The sequence below is a fragment of the Heterocephalus glaber genome, unplaced genomic scaffold, assembly GCF_053883595.1.
Source record: "Heterocephalus glaber isolate CG9 unplaced genomic scaffold, H.glaber_assembly_v1.0 deba00001790, whole genome shotgun sequence".
Classification (NCBI taxonomy): domain Eukaryota; kingdom Metazoa; phylum Chordata; class Mammalia; order Rodentia; family Bathyergidae; genus Heterocephalus; species Heterocephalus glaber.
The window spans coordinates 2,287,086-2,306,999 of NW_028258473.1; the positions used below are offsets into that span (position 1 = coordinate 2,287,086).

General features: G+C 34.6%; 1 protein-coding gene across 4 annotated transcripts in view; it reads left to right on the forward strand.

The window, feature by feature from the left end:
* Ophn1 (oligophrenin 1) overlaps positions 1 to 19,914 on the forward strand; it is a 508,962-nt gene that overhangs the window by 381,169 nt on the left and 107,879 nt on the right. For all 4 annotated transcript variants that reach the window (XR_015448092.1, XM_087203252.1, XM_087203253.1 and 1 more), the window contains one exon: positions 5,374 to 5,458. Coding sequence is in view for 3 of the 4 variants with exons in the window: in XM_087203252.1 (XP_087059378.1) it covers positions 5,374 to 5,458 (85 nt within the window). In the remaining variant the exon portion in view is untranslated. The remainder of the gene's footprint in view (positions 1 to 5,373; positions 5,459 to 19,914) is intronic.

Consider the following 19,914-nt stretch of genomic DNA (forward strand, 5'->3'; position numbering starts at 1 on the left):
ATTATATATATATATATATTTTATAGGTAACGGGGATCAAACTCTGGTCCTTGCGCTTGCGCAGCAGGCGACGAAACCACTGAGCTAAATCCCCGGCCCTAGTCTGAGCTTTATATTGAAGAAGAGTGTGCAAGGGCCTAACAATCAGCTGAAAAGAACTTGCTGAACCGAATTAGTCCTTACATTAATCATTATCAACTTCATAGCTAGTACAAGAGCTTGATAAGTTCATTTCTGTCCATTCTTTTTGTAGTCACTTTTCTCTCATCCTTTGACTTGAAAAGTTTTATTAGCTGCAAGTAATCAAACCTCCTCTTAATTTTCATGCGACTAGAATTTTCACTCTAAATATCATCTAACATTTTCTGAATTAATCAGAACATTTCAATATGATTCATTTGTTTTAGATGTACCATTGCAATTTTCTATATTTTTGTTTTGATTTTATGTGTATTTGTCTCTGAATATAATGGAAAGTCCTTTGATGAGTTGACTCCTTTATCATTATAAAATGAGCTTCTATGCCTTTTATTTTTTTATAATTTTTGCCCGAAAGTCTATTTTCAATGGTATAAGTATAGCTACACTTGCTCTCTTTTGGTTTCTATTTGCGTGGAATAACTTTTTCCACACCTTCATTTTCAATCTTTTTATGGCCTCCAATGTGAGGTAAATCTCTTGTAGGCTCCATATAGCAGAGTCTGCTTTTTAATGCAGTTGACCAATCCATGTATTCTGATTGGTGATTTTAATCTATTTACAAAGGAGCAGACTCATTATTGCCATTGTGTCAGTCCTTTCTGTTCTATTTGTAGATCAGTTGTTCTGTTCTTTTTGTTGTCTTCCTTTGTGTTTTGATGATTTTTTTCTAGTGGCTTATTTTAAATTCTTTTTATCTTATTTGAATCTCCTAATGGCTTTTGCTTTTGTCGGTCATGTGGTTTATATAAAACACTTTATACTAACAACAGGCTATTTTAAGCTGATGACTTGCTAACTTTTACCTATAAGTTTTATATATATACATATATATATATATATTTTTTGGACACCAGGGCTCAAACTTGGATCCTTGTGCTTGCAAGGTAGGCAGTGGAACCACTGAGCTAAATCCCCAGCCCAGTTTTATATATTTTTATGTTTCATGTTAGTAACTTTTTTTCTGCTTGAGGACGGATTTCTTTTAACCTTTCTTATACAAGTCTAGTTGTGACAAGTTCCTTCAGGACTGCTGGGTACAGTATTCTTAGTTGGCAAGGTGTATTGTTTATCACTGCTTTATTTTATTTTTTATTAAGTTCATTGGTACATTTTAGATATACATAATGATCACATTCATCATAAAGAACTTGTACCTGTTCAGTGATATATCTTAATTCCTCTTTTTCCCCATTCCTTTACCCTCCCTTCAACTCCTCTTCCCCTCCTTATTTACAAAAGCTTTGTTTCTGTTTTTTTCTTCTTTTCTTTTGTTTCTTTTCCCTTCCTTCCTTTTCCCCTCCCTCCTGCCTAGTTCCCCTTCCTATTTGAGCCTTTTCTTCCTATTTCATAATATCTGGTATATATTTTCTCCTTATTTATGCTTTTGGTTTCTTACACCAGAGAAACAGTGCGATATTTACACAAGTGTGTTCAATTTATGTCACTTAAGATTATTGTCTCAAGGTGCATCCATTTACCTAGAAATGGCTGAGTAGTACTTTATTGTGTAAAAAGATCACATCTTTGTTATCCATTTATTGGTTGATGGGCATTTGGCTAAGATTCCATCTCACTCCAGAAAGAATGGCAATTATCAAGAAATCAACCAATAGCAAATGTTGGTAAGGCTGTAGGGGAAAAGGGAACCCTTCTCCACTGTTGGTGGGAAGGTAGACTCTTACAACCACTATGGAAATCAGTGTGAAGATTTCTCAAAAAACTAAAACTAGAGCTATTCCCCTTCTTGGTTTCTTCTCAAAGGAATTAAAAGCATCATACTACAGTGGTATATGCACACCCATGTTTATAGCGGTAGAGTTTGTCATAGCTAAATCTTGGCAAGATGTATTTTTTTAAAAGCTTTTTGAGTATATCATCTTATTCCCACCTGACCTTCCAGATTTTTGTCAAAAAACTACCAAAAGTATTATTTGGGTCTCCTTGTATCTAACAAATCCTTTTTGCTTTCCCCTCGCAGCTTTCAATATTCTTTCTTTAACTTTTGATAATTTGATTATAATGTGTCTGGGTGTGGGTATCTTTGGATTGCCTCTTAGATGTTTGTTGTACTTCCTGAATCTGAATTTCTACATTTTCCTCTGACTTGTGAAATTTTCTGCCATTATTTCTTTGAATATATTTTTTATTCCTTTCTCTTTGGTGTATGGTATTCTAATGTGATATATATATATATATATAATTCTGCTTGATGGTGTCTCATAAGTCCTTTAGGGCATCTTCACTCTTGTTCAATGTTTTTTTTTTTTTTTACATGTTCCTATTTAGACTGTTATGATTTCCAACAACCTGTCTTCAACTTTGCTAATCCTTTCCTTGGCTTGATCTTTTCTGCTGTTGAACCCCTCTATTGAATTTTTGAATGCAGTTATTATTCTTTAGCTTGATGATTTGTTTGGTATTTTTAAATATTTTCTGTCTCGGCGAAATCCTCAGGTTGTTCTTATGTTAGCACCTTTCTGACTGACCTTTTGAAATTTCTGTCTAGGATATCATATATCTTTATTTCATTAGGTCAATATCTGGAGATTTATCTTATGCTTTTATTTCATACATACTGTTCTGTTTCTACATTTTCCTTGACTTTGTATTGATTTCTGTACACTAGATAAAAAGAGCCACTTCTCCTAGTCTTTTTAGACTGATCTTTTGTATGTGTTCTTTCTCAGTCAGCCTAGCCAGAGATTCTAGATGTCTTTAGACTCTGTGCTTATTCTGTTGTCATTGTTCTTTGTTTGGTACCAGGGATTGAACTCAGGACCTTGTGCTTTACAAGGCTGGCAGCAGAACCACTGAACTAAATCCCTGGCCCCTTGTTGTCATTATTCTTAATGCCCCCTAAAAAATTAGTATCAAGTTGGTTCTACTGCCTTGAGATATATGGCAGATAAGTCAGTCCCATGTGATATAGCTAGAGAGGATGGGATTTTAGATGTATGTTCAGTTCCTTCTTTCTTTTGCAGAAGCTGAGAGTCAAAGTTTTTCTCCAGCTCATTCTTTCCTATACTAGAAAGAGGATCTGAGGCACATGCCTATACTCCACTCAAACTATTCACTTTCAACCTGGGGAGATAGCAAGTTTAAAAGTCATCTTTTTTGGGTCTTCCTTCCTTTAATACTTTAAATACTTCATTTCACTGTCTTCTTGCTTGGATGGTTTCTCTAGAGCACTGATAGTGAACCTTTTCAAGCTTTCAATAATAACAAATAGCAAGCTGAGGCATGCTTGCCATAGGTTCACCACCAGTGCTCTGGAGAAATGCAATGTGATTCTTATCCTTGTTCTTCTATAGCTAAAGTGTTTTTGTCTTCTGACTTCTTTGAAGATTTTTTCCTCTGTCCTTAATTTTTAAAAAAATTTAAATAATATATGCTTCAGTGTAGATTTCTCAGGTATATATCCTGCTTGAAGGTCTCTGAGCTTCCTGGATCAGTGGTTTGGTATATATCACTAGTTTTTGAAAATTTTTAGCCATTATTGCTTCAAATATTTTCTTTCGTCCGTTTATCTTTCATCTCCTTAGGGCATTCCATCACACATATGTTACACCTTTCATAATTGTTTCACAGTGTTTATATGTTGTTGTGTCCTTTTTTTCATTCTTTTTGTCTTTGCATCCCAGTTTTTGGAGTGTCTATCAACATTTCTTCAAGCTCAGTGAGTCTTCCTCATCTATGTCCAGTCTGTTGATGAGCCCTTAAAGCGCATTCTTTCTGTCACAGAGTTTTTTATTTCTAGCATTTTCTTTTAATCTTTCTTAGAATTTCCATCTCTCTCCTATAATGTTCGTTTCCTTTTTTATGTTGTCCACATTATTACAGCCCTTAGCATATTAATCAAAATTGTTTTAAATTGCTGAACTAATAATGCAAACATCTCTGATCAGGTTCGGATATTTGCTCTGTCTCTTCAAACTGTGTTTTCTGCCTTTTAATCTTTTGTTGCAAACCATACATAATGTAAGGGGTAAAAGGAACTGATGTATATAGGCATTTAGTGTTGAGCTTTCATGTTTATTGAGGTTTAGCCTATGTTTATTTTGTTGTAGCTGTAGATGATAGAGGCTAAACTTTCCTCATGTGTTCTTATTTTCATCTCTTCTATTATCTTTGATTTTCCATACAGCTTTCATATATACCATCTGAGAGGTACAGGTTTTATTCATATTTTCCTGTTACACAGGAGCTCCAGTGATATGTTAGTAAGGTGCCATGGGTGGGGAAATGTTCTATAGGCCTATGATTATGTCTCTTTTAGTAAGCTGTGCCCTTGGCCTATGCCTTTCCCAAGTGCCTTTTGGTTTGTTTTGTTCTTTCCCCCTCAGAAGAAATAGGAAGACAGTCTAGGTCTGAATTGAATATTTCCCTTCACTCAAGTTAGTTAGGTTCTGGTAAAACTGCAGTGGGTCTTGTAAAAATAGTTACTTGGGGAACTGTAAGGACAGAAGGCTCTGAGTGCACTTTAAAAAATGGCTGCTTTTCTTCTATCCCTGCCAGAAACATGAGGGGATTTTCTCAGATCTTTATTATAAGAATCTGATAGGGTTCTTTGAGGTAAGACTCACAAAATTGTTGGGTACCTCCTAAAATTGTGCCCCTCAGAATTTTTTGGCATTCAAATTCATACATAGTAAGCCTCCAGTTGTTTATCAGTTGCAAATTAGGCTTTCTTATCCTAATAGAGGTTTCCAAAGGGGAGATTCCTGTTCCTTGGCTGCTTCTGCTCCAATAAGTTTTGATTCTTTGAATCTGCCTATGTTTGTCCCTTCAGTTTTTGGAGCCAGCAATTTTCCACATGACCTTAGTTCTCTGATGAATCTAAGAAAAGATAATTTTCAGTTTGTTCAGCCTTTTTCTTTTCTTTTTTTTTGTTTTTTTGTACTAGGGATTGAACTCAGGACCTTTCGCTTGCAAGGCAGGTGCCGTAACCACTGAGCTAAGTCCCCCGCCCTCAGCCTTTTTCTTATAGTTCCACTAGAACTGATGAATTCCAAGCTTCTTAGATGCTAAAAAAGACTACTTTTTGTAAGGTTTTATCTCTAGAAAGCTTGTTTGAGTAACTATCTTTTATTTAATGTACTTCAATTTTAAAGGATTAAAAAATAAGGTCTTTTGAAATATTAAATTTTCTTTTTGTTTACTTTTCTCAAATAGATCCCAAATGCCCAGGAGATGTTGATTTTCATAATAGTGACTGGGACATTAAGACAATCACCAGCTCTTTGAAATTCTACCTCAGGTATGCTTGATTTGAATTGGGACCATTATTTTCATAGTTGATGAAATTTGTTTCTATAGATATTGGAGCTAAATGCAGTTGCAGTTTCAGTAAGTTGGATAGGATTCTCAAATTTTTAAAAAAGTGATGTGTCAAAGATGAGGATGCATTAAAACACTTTTAAAATATTAGAATTTAAGCAAGGTAAACACACAAATGAAAATTATGGGACTTTGAAAATTTATATTATTTAAAAAAAGAGTGCCCTTGAAATTATCAAAGTTTTGCCACTGTGCATAAAGTTGATGGCATTATGGGTTCACTAGTAAAATGATTTGTGGCAATTCATGATCTTTTTTTTATCTTTTATTTTTATTTTTATTTATTTATTTATTTTTGGTACTGGTGATCAAACTCGGGTCCTTGCGCTTGTGCAGCAGGCGTTGAAACCACTGAGCTAAATCCCGTCCCCAATTCATGATTGTTAACATAATAATGGAGAAAATTGTTTTGAAGCATCGTATTGTATTTGGACAAAAATAATGTATGAAATAGAGAGAGATTGATTAATTATATATCATGCTTTAATCCATATGATGGAAATAAAAACCAGTGCCCTTTCCAGAAGTATTTCTTCTGCATCTGCCAAAGAAGAAAGAAACTGCTATTGTAAGGTTTATTCTGTGCCAGACAGTGTCCTAGTTGCTTAAATTGAGAGTGTCATTGTTTTTATTCACAATAACTGTGCACCATGGTTGATACATACTCATTTACAGATAAGGAAACTGAGGTCATCCGTTCTCCTATTAAGTAATATCCATAAGCACAGCTAGTATTTTGAACCTAAGTGTTTCTGGCTCATAAGGCCACTGTTTCTAGGCCCTCTTCCCCCTCTCTATTCCCAGGAGTCTGTGATGACTTTACATCTTTTAAGACGGTACCAGTGAGTAAAATAGCCGGGTTGAATGGAATTTCTAGTTTTTTGAGCAATCTCCATACTGATTTCTATAATGGTTGTAGTAGTTTACATTCCCACCAATAGTGCAGAATGGTTCCTTTTTCCCTGCAGCCTCATTAGGATTTGTTATTGTTTGTTTTCTTGTGGATAGCCATTCTTTCTGGAGTAAAACAGAATCTCAGTGTTGTTTTCATTTGCATTTCTCTAATGGCCAGAGATGTTGAACAATTTTTCATGCATTTATTGGCCATTTATACGTCTACTGAGAAGTGTCTATTATTTAAGTTGCCCATTTTTGATTGTGTCTTTATTGGGGCAATCCAATCTTTTTGAGTTCTTCATATATTCCAGACATTAATCCTTTGTTTGAGGAATGGTTGGTAAAAAGTGTTTTCTCATTCATTAGGTTTTCTCTCCATTCTGTTTCCTTTTCTTTACAGAAGCATTTTAATTTGATATGAGCCCATTTGTTGATTCTTGATGTTATTTCTTAGACCATGTGGGTTCTGTTCAGAAAGTCCTTGTGTATGCTTTTGTTTTCAAAAATTTTACCTATTTTATCTTCCAGCAGATTAAGTATTTGTTTTAACATTTAGATATTTGATCCATTTTGATTTTAGTTTAATGAATGGTGAGAAAGGTGGGTCTAGATCCAATCTACTGCATGAGGATAGCCAGTTGTCCCAGCACCATTTATCTATCTTTCCTCCAGCATATGTTTTTGCCCCTTTTCTAAAGATCAGGTGGCTGAATGTGCTTGGTGTTGCTTCTTCATACTCTATTTCTTTCCCATTGTTCCACATGTCTGTTTTCTTAGCCATACCATGCTGTATTTATCATTTTAGCTTTGTAATATAACTTGAAATCCAAGATTTTGATGCCTTCTACTTTGCTCTTGTTGCCTAGGATTCCTTTTGCTATTTTGGGTGTCTCTATTTGCAAATGAATTTTAGGGTTCTTTTCTCTAGAGCTATGAATACTGTTGGTATTTTGATAGAGATTGCATTAAATGTGTGTAGCAGTTTTGGAAATATAGCTATTTTGACAATGTTGAGTCTGCGTATCAAGGAACATATAATATCTTTCCATTTTCTGATGTCCTCTTTGATCAACTTTTTCAGATTACTGTAGTGTTAATTGTAGAAGTCTTTCACTTCCTTGTTTTTGTTTTTGTACCGGGGATGGAACTCAGGTCCTTGTGCTTTTGAGGCTTGTGGCAGAACCACTGGGCTACATCCCCGGCCCACTCACTTCCTCGTTTAGATTAATTCTTAAGTATTAACTTTCTTGGTGCTATTTTGAATGGTATTGTTTTCCTAATTTCTTTTATCAGTGAATTTATTATTGGTGTACAGGATTGTTATTGATTTTTTCGTGTTAATTTCGTATCTTGTTCCATTGCTGAATTCATTTATTAATTCTAGGGTCTTACAGTGGAATTTTTATGTCTTATATGAAGTGAATCATGTTATCTGCACATAATGCTAATTAGAATTCTTCCTTTCCTATATATATCCCTTTTATTTCTTTCTCTGGCCTGATTGCTCTAGCTAATGTTTCAATCACTATATTATTCAGGAGTGGTGATAAGGAGCATTCTCTTCTTGTTCCTGATTTGGAAGAAAAAATTTCAACTTTATCATTTAATATGATATTGGCAGTAGATTTGCCATAAATAGCTTTTATCAGAGTGAGATAAGGTTCTTCCATACTTATTTTCATCAGCAATTTTTGTTATGAATGAATGTTTTTTTAAGAACTTTTTCTGTGTCTATTGAAATGATCTGTCTATGTGATATATTTATTTATTTGTGTATGTTGAACCATAGTTACATCCCTGAGATGAAGCTTACTTGGTAATAATGTATGATCTTTTTTATGATTTGTTGCATTCTATTTGCTGGTATCTTGTTGAGGATTTGTGCATCTATGCTCACGAAAAGAACTGGCCTATAGTTCCCTTTCCTTGGTTGAGTCCTTGTCTGTTCTTGGAATCAGAGTAATGCTAGCTGTCAGGAATGACTTTTACTCCTTCCCTTTTTTTTATTAAATTCTTTTATTGGTACATTGTAGGCATACAACACAATTACATTTCTCATTGGGAATTGTACCTTTATATGATGCATCTTGGTTCTTATTTTTTCCCCATTCCTAGCCCTCCTTTCACGACCTCCACCCTTCCCTATTTACAAAGACTTTATTTCCATTTTTTCCATTTCTCACCATTTTTCCTTTCCCTTCTTTCCTTTCCCCTGCCCCTCCCACTACCCCTACCCCTTTGGACCTTTTCTTCCTATTTTGCATTATCGATTATTCATTCTAATCATTGGTACATTTGAGGTATACAATATAATGACATTCATCATTGGAAATTTGCACCTTTACATAATCTCTCTTGGTTCTTATTTTTCACCTTTGCCCAGCCCTCCCTTCAACCCCTCAATTCCTCCCTATTTACAAAGATTTTGTTCCTATTTTTCCATTTTCTCATCTTAATCCCATTCCCTTCTATCCTTTCCCCTAGCCCTCCCATTTCCTTCCCCTTTGCCCCTTTTCTTCCTATTTCACAGTACCTATTATATATTTTAGTCCATATTTACACTTTCAGTTTCTCACACCAGAGAAACTATTTGGTATTTATACATCTGTGTCCTATTTATTTCACTTAAAAGTATTATCTCAATGTGCATCCACTTAGCTATAAATGTTTCTAATTTCTCGTTTTTTATGGCTGAGTAGTACTCCATTTTTTAAAAAAAAACACATTTTCTTTATCCAGTCTCCAGTTGATGGGCATTTGGGCTGTTTCCAAGTTTTAGCTATTACAAACTGTGCTGCTATGAACATGGGTGCACATATATCACTGTGGTATGATTCTTTTAATTCTTTGGGGAAGATCCCCAGCAGTTAGTTGGAGGAATATTGGTATTAGATTTTTCCTGAAGTTCTTGTAGAATTCCGTGCTAAATCTATCAGGTCCTAGGCTTTTCTTAGTTAGTAGGGTTAGGATTTTTTTTTTTTTTTTTTTTTTTTTTGGTACCGGGGATTGAACTAGGGTCCTTGTGCTTGCACAGCAGACAGTGAAACCACTGGGCTAACTCCCCAGCCCCTGGGTTTTTTTTTTTTTTTCTATTACTGCTTCAGTTTCATTTCCTGTTATTGGATTATTCAACATTTTTTTCTGGCACCAAGAATTGAACTCAGGACCTTGTGCTTGCCAGGAAGGCACGGTGCCACTGAGCCACATCCCTGGCTCTTTAGCATTTTATATATTCATGGTTCATTGTTGGTGATTCATATGCATCTTGGAATCTATCCATTTCTCCTGGATTTGCTAACTTATTGGAGTACAGGTTTTCAATGTACGTACATATAATCCTTTGGATTTCTGCAGTTTCTGTTGTAATTTCACCTAGTTAATTTGTAATTAAATTGATTTGGGTCTTTTCTTTCCTTTTTTGGTAAGATTGGCTAAAAGTTTGTCTATTAGGTTTAGTCTTTCAAAGAACCAGCTCTTTGATTAATTGACTTTTTGTATTTTTTAGTTACAATTTCATTAGTTTCTGCTCTGATCTTTATAATTTCCTTCCTTGTACTAGCTTTGTATGTGAATTGTTCTTGTTTTTCTAGGACCTTAAAGTCTATCATTAGGTCATTTAATTGGGCCAGCTCTGTTTTCTAATGTGGGCATTCACAGCTAAAAGCTTTCATCTTAGGACTGCTTTCATTATGTGCCATATATTCTGATAGGTTGTACTGGTAATATTGTTTGATTCTAGGATCTATTAAATTTCTTCCTTGATTTCTTCTGTGACCTACTGATCATTCAAGAGTATATTATTGAATTTCCATGTGTTTGCTTAATTTCTGTGGTTTCTTTTGCCACTGAGTTCTGGTTTCATTGCACTATACGATAATATGGGTGAGATGATTTCAGTTCTTTTACATTTATTTAAGCATGCTTTATGGGTCATCATGGTGTCAATTTTGGAGAAAGTTCTATGTCCTACTGAGAAGGATAGGTATTCTGTTGTTGGGTGCAACACTTGGTAGCTATCTATTAAGTTCAGTTTTTCAAAGGTTTTGTTCAGCTGCATATGGTATTTCTTTGTTGATATTTTGTCTAGTTGATCTATTTGTCTCAATGGGGTATTGAGGTCACCCACTGTAATTGTATTGATACTTATCTGATCTTTAGTGTTCAGTTGTGTTTATTTTATGAAGTTTGGTGCACTTTGTCCAGTACATACATGTTTATAATCGTTACTTTTTGCTGTTGAATTATTATTTTAACCAATACTTAATTATCTCCTTTGCCTCTCATCTGTTTTGGCTTGAAGTACTGCAGCACAACTCATAATAGCTAAATCTTTTGAAAGTGGCCTATACATCCATCATCAGATGTATGGATAAAGAAAATGTGGTGCTTATACATAATAGCATACTGCTCTGCCATAAAAAAGGAGAAACAAGTAAAGTGAAAGGAAATAGGAAACAAGGAGATAAATTTTTGCGAAAAGGAAGAAGATCTAGAAATGGAGGAAATGAAAGAAGAAGAGAAGGGGTTGAAAAAAAAGAATTAAGATGTGTTACGTACATGTGGTACCTAGTCCCTACAATGAATGTAATTGTTATGTACTGCAAACATGTACTAATAAAAATAAAAGAATTAGAGTCTAGCATTATTTTTAAAAGAATGGGAATATACTAAAATATTTTAAGCAGGGTGTTACATGAGGAGATATATATTTGGGGAAAATATAACAATGGAGATTAGATTAAAAGGACACAAATGGGTAGAGGTGGAAATCAATTAGCAGGCTATTGCTGTAGTCCAGGCAAGAGATGATGCTCCTGGACCAGAGTGTCACATTGGTGATTGGTAAAAATAAGCATATTCAAGAGATTTAGGAAATAAGGATGATGAATTATATATGAGGATTGGGGAGAGGCAGGTAAAAGGATGAGAGACACATTTCTAGGCCTGTACAGCCAAATGATAGCCAGGTACTTGCTGATTGGGGAAATATAAGAAGATGCAATTTGAGGGAGATAACAAGTTGGATTTTGGATTTATCAAATTTGAGTGTCATTGAAGAAAATCAGAGCACTGTGTTACATAGGAAATTGGATATATTGGACTAAAATTCAGAGATGAGTTCTAGGCTTAAACTAAAACTTTGGGAATCATTAACTCTATAATAGATGATACTTCAACCCTGGAGCTTAGATAAGATTGTATAATGAGATCCTCCACCCATTTCTATCCAGACTTCTGCTTTAAGTAATATAAATATCCTGTCTCCACTTCTTAATCCTCCAGTGTACTCTTTAATTCACTGTGATCTGACACCCTGTCTCATGGTGGCACTAAATATGCTCTTGCCAAAGTCACCATTGACTCCCTCAACATTGCACACAAAGGACAATTGTCAGTCATAACCTTACTTGACCAGTTTGTAGTGTTTGTATCTGTTAAATCCTCCTCAAAACTTTCTCATCTTTTGAATTTTGGTGTATTGTTTGCTTGTGGATTTGCTGCAACCTCTTTTATCATTCTTGGCAGTCCCCTTTGAGGTATTTATCCCTGACCTTTTCCAGGGCTTTCTTCTCTTTCTACTACACTGGAGGGATGAAAAACTCAGAAAATGAAAATGAGCAAAGTAGACTAAATAAACATAGTGCATATTGTACCTTTATTTGCATGGCAAGTTCTTTCTTTACATACAAGTAGTAGTATTTTCTACTTCTATAACCACTTGGGCCCAATAGAGACAGATCTTTCCGTTTGTCATCAGAAATGAGAAATAAAGATTTTTATATGAAGTATATTAATTTTTTATATTTTGATTATTGGTTAAGTTCCATTTCATTTTTATATACTGTGCTGCCCAAACAAGAAATGTCAGAAAGCCTTCTATGGCTGTTTGACTGCTAGTTCACAATCACTCTTGGCGCAGAGTCATTTATTCTCATGGTTTTAACCATGCTCTTAGGTTCATTGCAAACTTTTTCTTCTTTCTTTGCAGTACTAGGGATTGAACCCAGGGCATTTTCACTGATATACATTGCCAGCCTCCCTAGCACTTTTTGTTTTTATTTTGAGACAGAACCTCGCTGAGTTGAGTAGGGTGGGCTTGAATTTGCAACTCTATCTTAGCCTTCAAGAGTGCTGGGATTACACTTATATGCCACTGTGCCTCGCTTTGTGTCCAGCTTTTAAATAGACATTTCCCATTGGCTAATACAATGTCTCTCCGGTTTAGCATCTATAGTCCCCTCCTAATTATTGTTCTTCCATTCATCCAAATCACATTACTCTCTCCCATCATAATCAATAAAGGAATTTTCTTTAAAATATCTTTCCAAACACTATCTTCACCTTTTCTTTTTATTTCTAATTTCACTATTTCTGTTTAGGTCTTTCATTGCATGCATGATTATAAAAACCGTGGCAGACAGGATAGGGTAGTAAACACCATGGACCCTAGAGGCAGAATGTGTGTTTCTGCCACTTATTAGCTGTGTAATCTTGGATGTGTTTTTTTCTTAATAATTAATTATATTTGTACATTTTAGATATACATAATAACATTCATCGTATGGAATTTGTACTTGTGCATGATATATCTTGATTCTTCTTTTTTCCTCCCCTTTCCTGCCCCTCCATTCAACCCATCTTCCCCTCCTTATTTACAAAAGCTTTGTTTCCATTTTTTCCTTCTTTCTGTTTTTTTTTCCTTTTCCTTTCCTTTCATTTCCCCATCATCCTCCTTCCCTAGCCCCTCTTCCCATTTGAACAGTTTCTTCCTATTTTACAATATCAGTTATACATTTTGGTCCTTATTTAAAGTTTCAGTTTCTCACACCAGAGAAACAATGTGATGTTTGAACACGGGTGTCCGATTTATTTTACTTAAGAGTATGGTCTCAGGATGTATCCGTTTACCTTGAAATGTCTCAAGTTTATCCTTCTTTATGGCAGAGTAGTACTCCGTTGTATATAAAAAAATAATCTATCTATTCATCAGTTGATGAACATTTGGGCTATTTCCAAAATTTAGCTATTACAAAGTGTGCTGCTATAAACGCGGGTGTACATATATCACTGTTTTTGATGCTTTTAATTCATTCAGAAAAATACCAAGAAAGGGAATAGCTGGATCAAATGGAAGCTTTAGTTTCAGTTTTTTGAGGAATCTCCACACTGATTTCCACAGTGGTTGCACCAGTCTGCACTCCCACCAACACTGGAGAAGGGTCCCTTTTCCCCCACAGTGCTGCCAGCATTTGTTATTGGTTGGTTTCTTCATAATAGCCACTCTTTCTGGAGTGAGGTGGAATCTCAGTTAATTTGCATCTCTTGAATGACCAGTGATACTGAACATTTTTCATATATTTATTTGCCATATCTACTTCTTCATCTGATAAGTGTCTGTTCATTTCAGATGCCCATTTTTGGATTGGGCCTGTAAATTTAGGGGGTCTGATTTTTTTTGAGTCCTTTATATATTCTAGATACTAGTCCTTTGTCTGCCAAACATCTGACAAATTTTTTTTCCTACTCTGTGCGTTGTCTCTTAACTCTACTGGTGGTTTAGTTTGCTGTACAAAATCTTTTCAGTTAGGTGAGATCCTAGTTGTTGATTCTTTGTGATATTTCCTGTGCCACTTGTGTTTTGTTCATAAAGTCTTTACCTACACCTATGCCTTCAACAGTTCTGCCTATTCTATCTTCCAGCAGATTTAGTTTCTGTTTAATATTTAGACCTTTGATCCAATTAGATTTTACTTTAGTGCATGATGAGAGACATGTGTCTAGTTTTAGTCTTTGGCATGTGGAAAGCCAGGTTTTTCAGCACCATTTTTTTTTAATTAATTTTATTGGTAGATTTTAGGTATAAAGTATAATAACATGCATCATTGAAAATTTCTACCTTTACATAATATATCTTGGTTCTTATTTTTCCCCCCATTTTCCTGCCCTCCCTTCAACCCCTCCACCATTCCCTATTTACAAAGACTTTGTTTCCATTTTTTCATTTTATTTATTTTATTTTTTATTTTTTTCATTAAGTTTATTGGTACATTTTAGGTATTCAATATAGTTACATTCATTATTGGGAACTTGTACCTTTACATGATGTATCTTGATTCTTATTTTTTCCCCATTCCCTTGCCCTCCCTTTAACCCCTAAACCCCTCCCTATTTACAAAGATTTTGTTCCCATTTTTTCCTTTCCTCATATTTTTTTCCCTTCCTTTCTTTCCTTTCCCCTATACCCCCATGTCCCTTTCCGCTTCCCCTTTGGACCTTTTCTTCCTATTTCACATTATCTATTAATGCCTTTTGATCCTTATTTACACTTTCAGTTTCTCACACCAGAGAAACTATTCGGTATTTACACTTGTGTGTCCTATTTATTGCACTTAAGAGTATGGCCTCAAAGTGCTTCCATTTAACTATAAATGTCTCAATTTCTCATTCTTCAAGGCTGAGTAGTACTCCATTTTATAAAAAAAATAGTCTTTATACAATCTCCAATTGATGGGCAATTGGGCTGTTTCCAAGTTTTAGCTATTACAAACTGTGCTGCTATAAACATGGGTGCACATATATCACTGTGATATGATTCTTTTAATTCTTTGGGAAGATACCCAGCAGGGGAATAGCTGGGTCATATGGTTCCTCTAATCCTAGTTCTTTGAGGCATTCTCTATACTGATTTCCACAGTGGTTGCACCAATCCACACTCCCACCAACAGTGGAGAAAGGTTCCTTTTTCCCCACTGTCCTGCCAGGATTTGTTATTGATTGATTTCTTGATAGCAGCCATTCTTTCTGGGGTGAGGTGGAATCTCAATGTTGTTTTCATTTGCATCTCTTGAATGACCAGTGATGTTGAATATTTTTTCATATGTTTATACCCTCCAGTACCATTTGTTAAAGAGGCTTTCTTCCAGTGAACATGTTTGGCCCCTTTGTCAAAGATAAGTTGGCTAAGTGTGTTTGAAGTTGTTTTTCCATCTCCTAATCTGTTACATTGATCCTTAGTTCTGTTTTTTTGTTTGTTTTTTTGTTTTTTTTGTAAGTACCATGCCTTTTTTAAAAATCACTGTAGCTTGGTAGTATAATTCCAAGTCAAGGATTGTGATGTCCCCTACCTTGCCTTTGTTACCTAGGTTTCTTCTGGTTCCAAATGAATTTTAGGATTATTTTGTCTAATTCTGTGATGTATGCTGTAGGTATTTTAATCAGGATTCCATTAAATCTGTATAACAATTTTAGGATTATGGCCATTTTTTCTACGTTGGTTCTTCCTGCCCAAGAACAGTGAATATGTTTCCATTTTATGATATCCTCTTCAGTCTCCTTTTTCAGTGAAATGTAGTTTTCAATGTAAAATTCTTTTATTCCTTTGTTAGATTGATTCCTAAGTATTTTGGGTTTTTTTTTTTTTTACTATATTTTGAAAGGTGTTGTTTCCATCATTTCTCCCTCAGTGAGTCTGTTATTTGTATACAGGTATGCTATTGATTTTTGAGTGTTTACTTTGTATCGAGCTATGCTACTGAATTTGGTTAAGTCTAGAAGTCTTTTGGTGGAGTTTTGATGTTCTTCTATGTAGAGTATCATATCATCCACAAATAATATTAAATTAACATCTTCCTATCCTAATCTTTATTGCTTTTATTTCTTTCTCTTATCTTATTGTTCTCACTAATGTTTCCAGAACTATGTTGACCAGGAGTGGTGATAGTGGCCATCCTTGTCTTATTCCTGATTTTAGAATGAAAGCTTTCAGTTTTTCATCTTTAATTAATTTTCTTGGTGCAATTTAGATATACATAATGATCACATTCATCCTATGGAATTTGTATATGTACATGATTTACCATAATTCTTAATTTTTACCATTCCTCTCCCTTCCCTTCACCTCTCTTCCCCTTCTTGTCAGTTTTTCACTGTTTAGTGTGAGGTTGGCTATTGGTTTGTCATAGATAGCTTTTATCACCTTGAGATAAAGACCATCTATTCCAATTTTCTGTAGGATTTTTGTGTTGGACTTTTTCAAATGCTTTTTCTGCATCTGTTGAGATGATCATTTGTCCTTGGTTCTGTTAATATGGTTTATTACAATTATTGATTTGTATGTGTTGAACCATCTTTGCATCTCTGGGATGAATTGTTCTTGTTCTTGGTGTATAATCTTGATGAATTGCCTCATTCTGTTTGCCAGTATCTTATTAAGGATTTTTGTGTCTATGTTCATTGAGGAGATTGGTCTGTAGCTCTCTTTTTGGTCGGATCCTTCTTTGGCTTTGGTATGAGTGCATACTTGCTTCCAGAAATGATTTTGGAAGTATTGCTTCCCTTTTACTTTCATTGAAGAGTTTAAAGAGTAGTGGGTTTAGATCTTCTTTAAATTGCTTGTACAATTTAGCAGTGAAATCATCAGGGCCTGGGGTTTTCTTTCTTGGTAGGTTTATAATTACTTCAATTTTATTGACTGATATTCAGTTATTTAGAATTTGTATATCTTCATGATTCAGCTTTGGTAATTCATATGTTTCGAGGAATCTGTCCATTTCTTCTGTGTTTTCCATCATATTAGATAGAGTACAGGTTCTCAAAGTAGATATTGATGATCTTGATTTCTACAGGATCCATTGTGATTTTACCCTTTTCATTCCTAATTGCATAAATTGGAGTCTTTTCTTTCATTTTTTAATAAAGTTGGCTAAGAGTTTGTCACTTTTATTTATTCTTTCAAATAACCAATTCTTCAATTCATTGATTTTATGTATTCTTTTCTTAATCTCAATTGCATTAATTTGTGCTCTAATCTTAATTTTCTCTTTCATATGAGCTTTGAGGTTGATTTGCTCTTCTTTTTCTAGAAGCTTGAGGTTTAACATTGGGTTATTTATTTGAGCTTGTTCTGCTTTTCTGCTGTGGGAATTCACTGCTATAAATTTCCCTCATAGGATTGCTTTCATTGCATCCCATAAGTTCCAGTATGTTGTATTGGCACTGTTGTTTACTTGAAGAAACTTTCTGATTTCTTCTTTATCTGTGACCCATTGATTGGTCAGGAGGGTGTTATTTAATTTCCATGTGTTTATGTACATTTTGTGGTTTCTTTTGCCATTGATTTCCAATTCCACTGGAGTATGGTCTCATAATATGCATAAGATAATTTCAATTCCTTTGCACTTACTTAACATGTTCTCTAAGCTAGTATTTGGCTTATTTTAGAGAATGTCCCCTGTGCAGCTGAGAAGAATGTGTATTCTGATATTGTGGAGTAGAACACTCTGTAGACATCTACTAACTTTATTTGTTCAGAAATTTTGTTCAATTTTGATATTTCTTTGTTGATTCTTTTTTTCTAGTTGATCTATTTGTGACAGTAGCATATTGAAGTCCACCATTACAATTGTATTAATGTTTATTTGATTTTCTGTGTTAATATTTGTTTTATATAGTTGGGTGTGCTGGTGCTTGGTGAATATATATTTATGATTATTATTACTTCTTGGATTGTTCCCTTAACAAGTATGTCATGACCTTCTTTGTCTGTCTTGGTCAGTCTTGTCTTGAAATAACTTTGTCTGCAAGTAGAGTAGCTACCCCTGCTTTTTTCCAGGTTCCTCCAGCATGGAGTATTGTTTTCCATCCTTTGACTTTCAGGCTATGAATTTATTTTTGAGTTAAATGTGTTTCTTGTATGCAGCATATTGTTGGATCTTGTTTCTTGATATATCCTCCCATTGTGTTTCTTTTGTTTGGTGAATTGAGACCATTTACATTGATGGTTATAACTGATATGTATTGACTTATCCTTGTTATGTTATTTTCCTGTTGTTGTTTCTCTTTCCCCTGTGTTCAATTGCTTGCCTTGCCTGGTGAATTCATTCTGTTGGGTTTGTGGAGTTGTAGTCTTCATTATCTCTTTCTAGAATGTCCTTTAGAACATTCTGCTGGTTTGCTGGTAATGAATTTCCTCAGGTGTTCTTTATCATGAAAGTATCTTATTTCTCCATCAATTTTAAAAGATAGTTTTGCGGGTGCATCAATTTGGCTTAGAGGTTGTTTTCTTTTAAGGTTCATAATACTTCACTCTAAGCTTTCCTTGACTTAAGAGTTTGTGTTGAGAATTTTGTTGTAATTCTGGTAGGTTTTTCTTTATATGTCATTTGTTTCTTTTCTCTAACAGCTTTTAATATTCTGTTCTTGTGTTAAATTTCTGGAATCCTGACTATTTGCCTTTTGGTAGGTTGTTTTTGATCATGGCTAATTGGAGTTCTCTATGCCTCACTTATCTCTATGTCAAATTCTTTTTCTTTGTTTGGGAAGTTTTCCGTCATTACTTCTGGGAACATATTTTTTATGTTGTTTGCACTGTCTCTTGCATTTTTATTGACTCTGTTCAACCCTATGTTATTCTTCTTTGTATCATCTAGAAGCTATTCAATTGAGTTTTTGTGATCCCTTACTATTTTTAAGACATCTTTCTTTGCATGATCAATAACTGCATCTCTGTCTTCTAGATCTGATATTCTGTCAGCACATTGCTTCAGTCTGCTGTATATACTTTCAATAGAATTTTTAATCTCCTGGTATCTGATTGAATCTGTTTCATGGATTCCATTTTCTTCCTCTGTTAGGCATTCATGGTTTCCATCATTTTCCCAAGTTCTTCTATTTTTCAATTTGTATCTTCTCTAGATTCACTAATCATGCCCTTCATTATGGTCTTCATCTCTGAAATTATCTGAGAAATTATTTTTGACTTGATTTTTTTTCTAGAGCCTCATTTGTTTTCTTACTTCAGCTATTACCACTTCAAAGAGTATAAGTGGGATGCTCTCAAATTGTTCCACCTCATTGCCTGACTTGCCTTTGCCAAACTGGAAGTCTGGGGTTGTATCCTGCTTTTGTGTGTTCTAGTTTTCTGGGGTTTTGGGGTTTTTTTTTTCTCATTTTTAGTTTAATTCATGCTTTGATACTTGTAAGGTTTTTTTTGCCATTAAGTTTATAGGTACATTTTAGGTGTACTGTACAGTTACATTCATCATTATGTTCTTGTACCTTTACATGATGTATCTTGGTTCTTATTTTTTTCCCATTCCCCTGTCATCCCTTCACCCCCTCCACCCTTCCCTATTTACATCCTTTTCTCACATTTTTCTTTTTGCTTTTTTCCTTTTCCCTTCCCATCCCACTTCTCTTACTCCTTTAGACCTTTTCTTCCTATTTCACATTATCAATTATACATTGAGATCCTTATTTACATTTTTAGTTTTTCACTCCAGAGAAACTATTCACTATTTACACATGTGTGTCCTATTTATTTCACTTAAGAGTATGGCATCAATGTGCATCCATTTAGCTATACATGTCTCTAGTTTCTCATTCTTTATGGCTGAGTAGTACTCCATTTTATATTTTAAAAAACCACGTCTTCTTTATCCACTCTCCAGTTGATGGGAAATTAGGCTCTTCCCAAGTTTT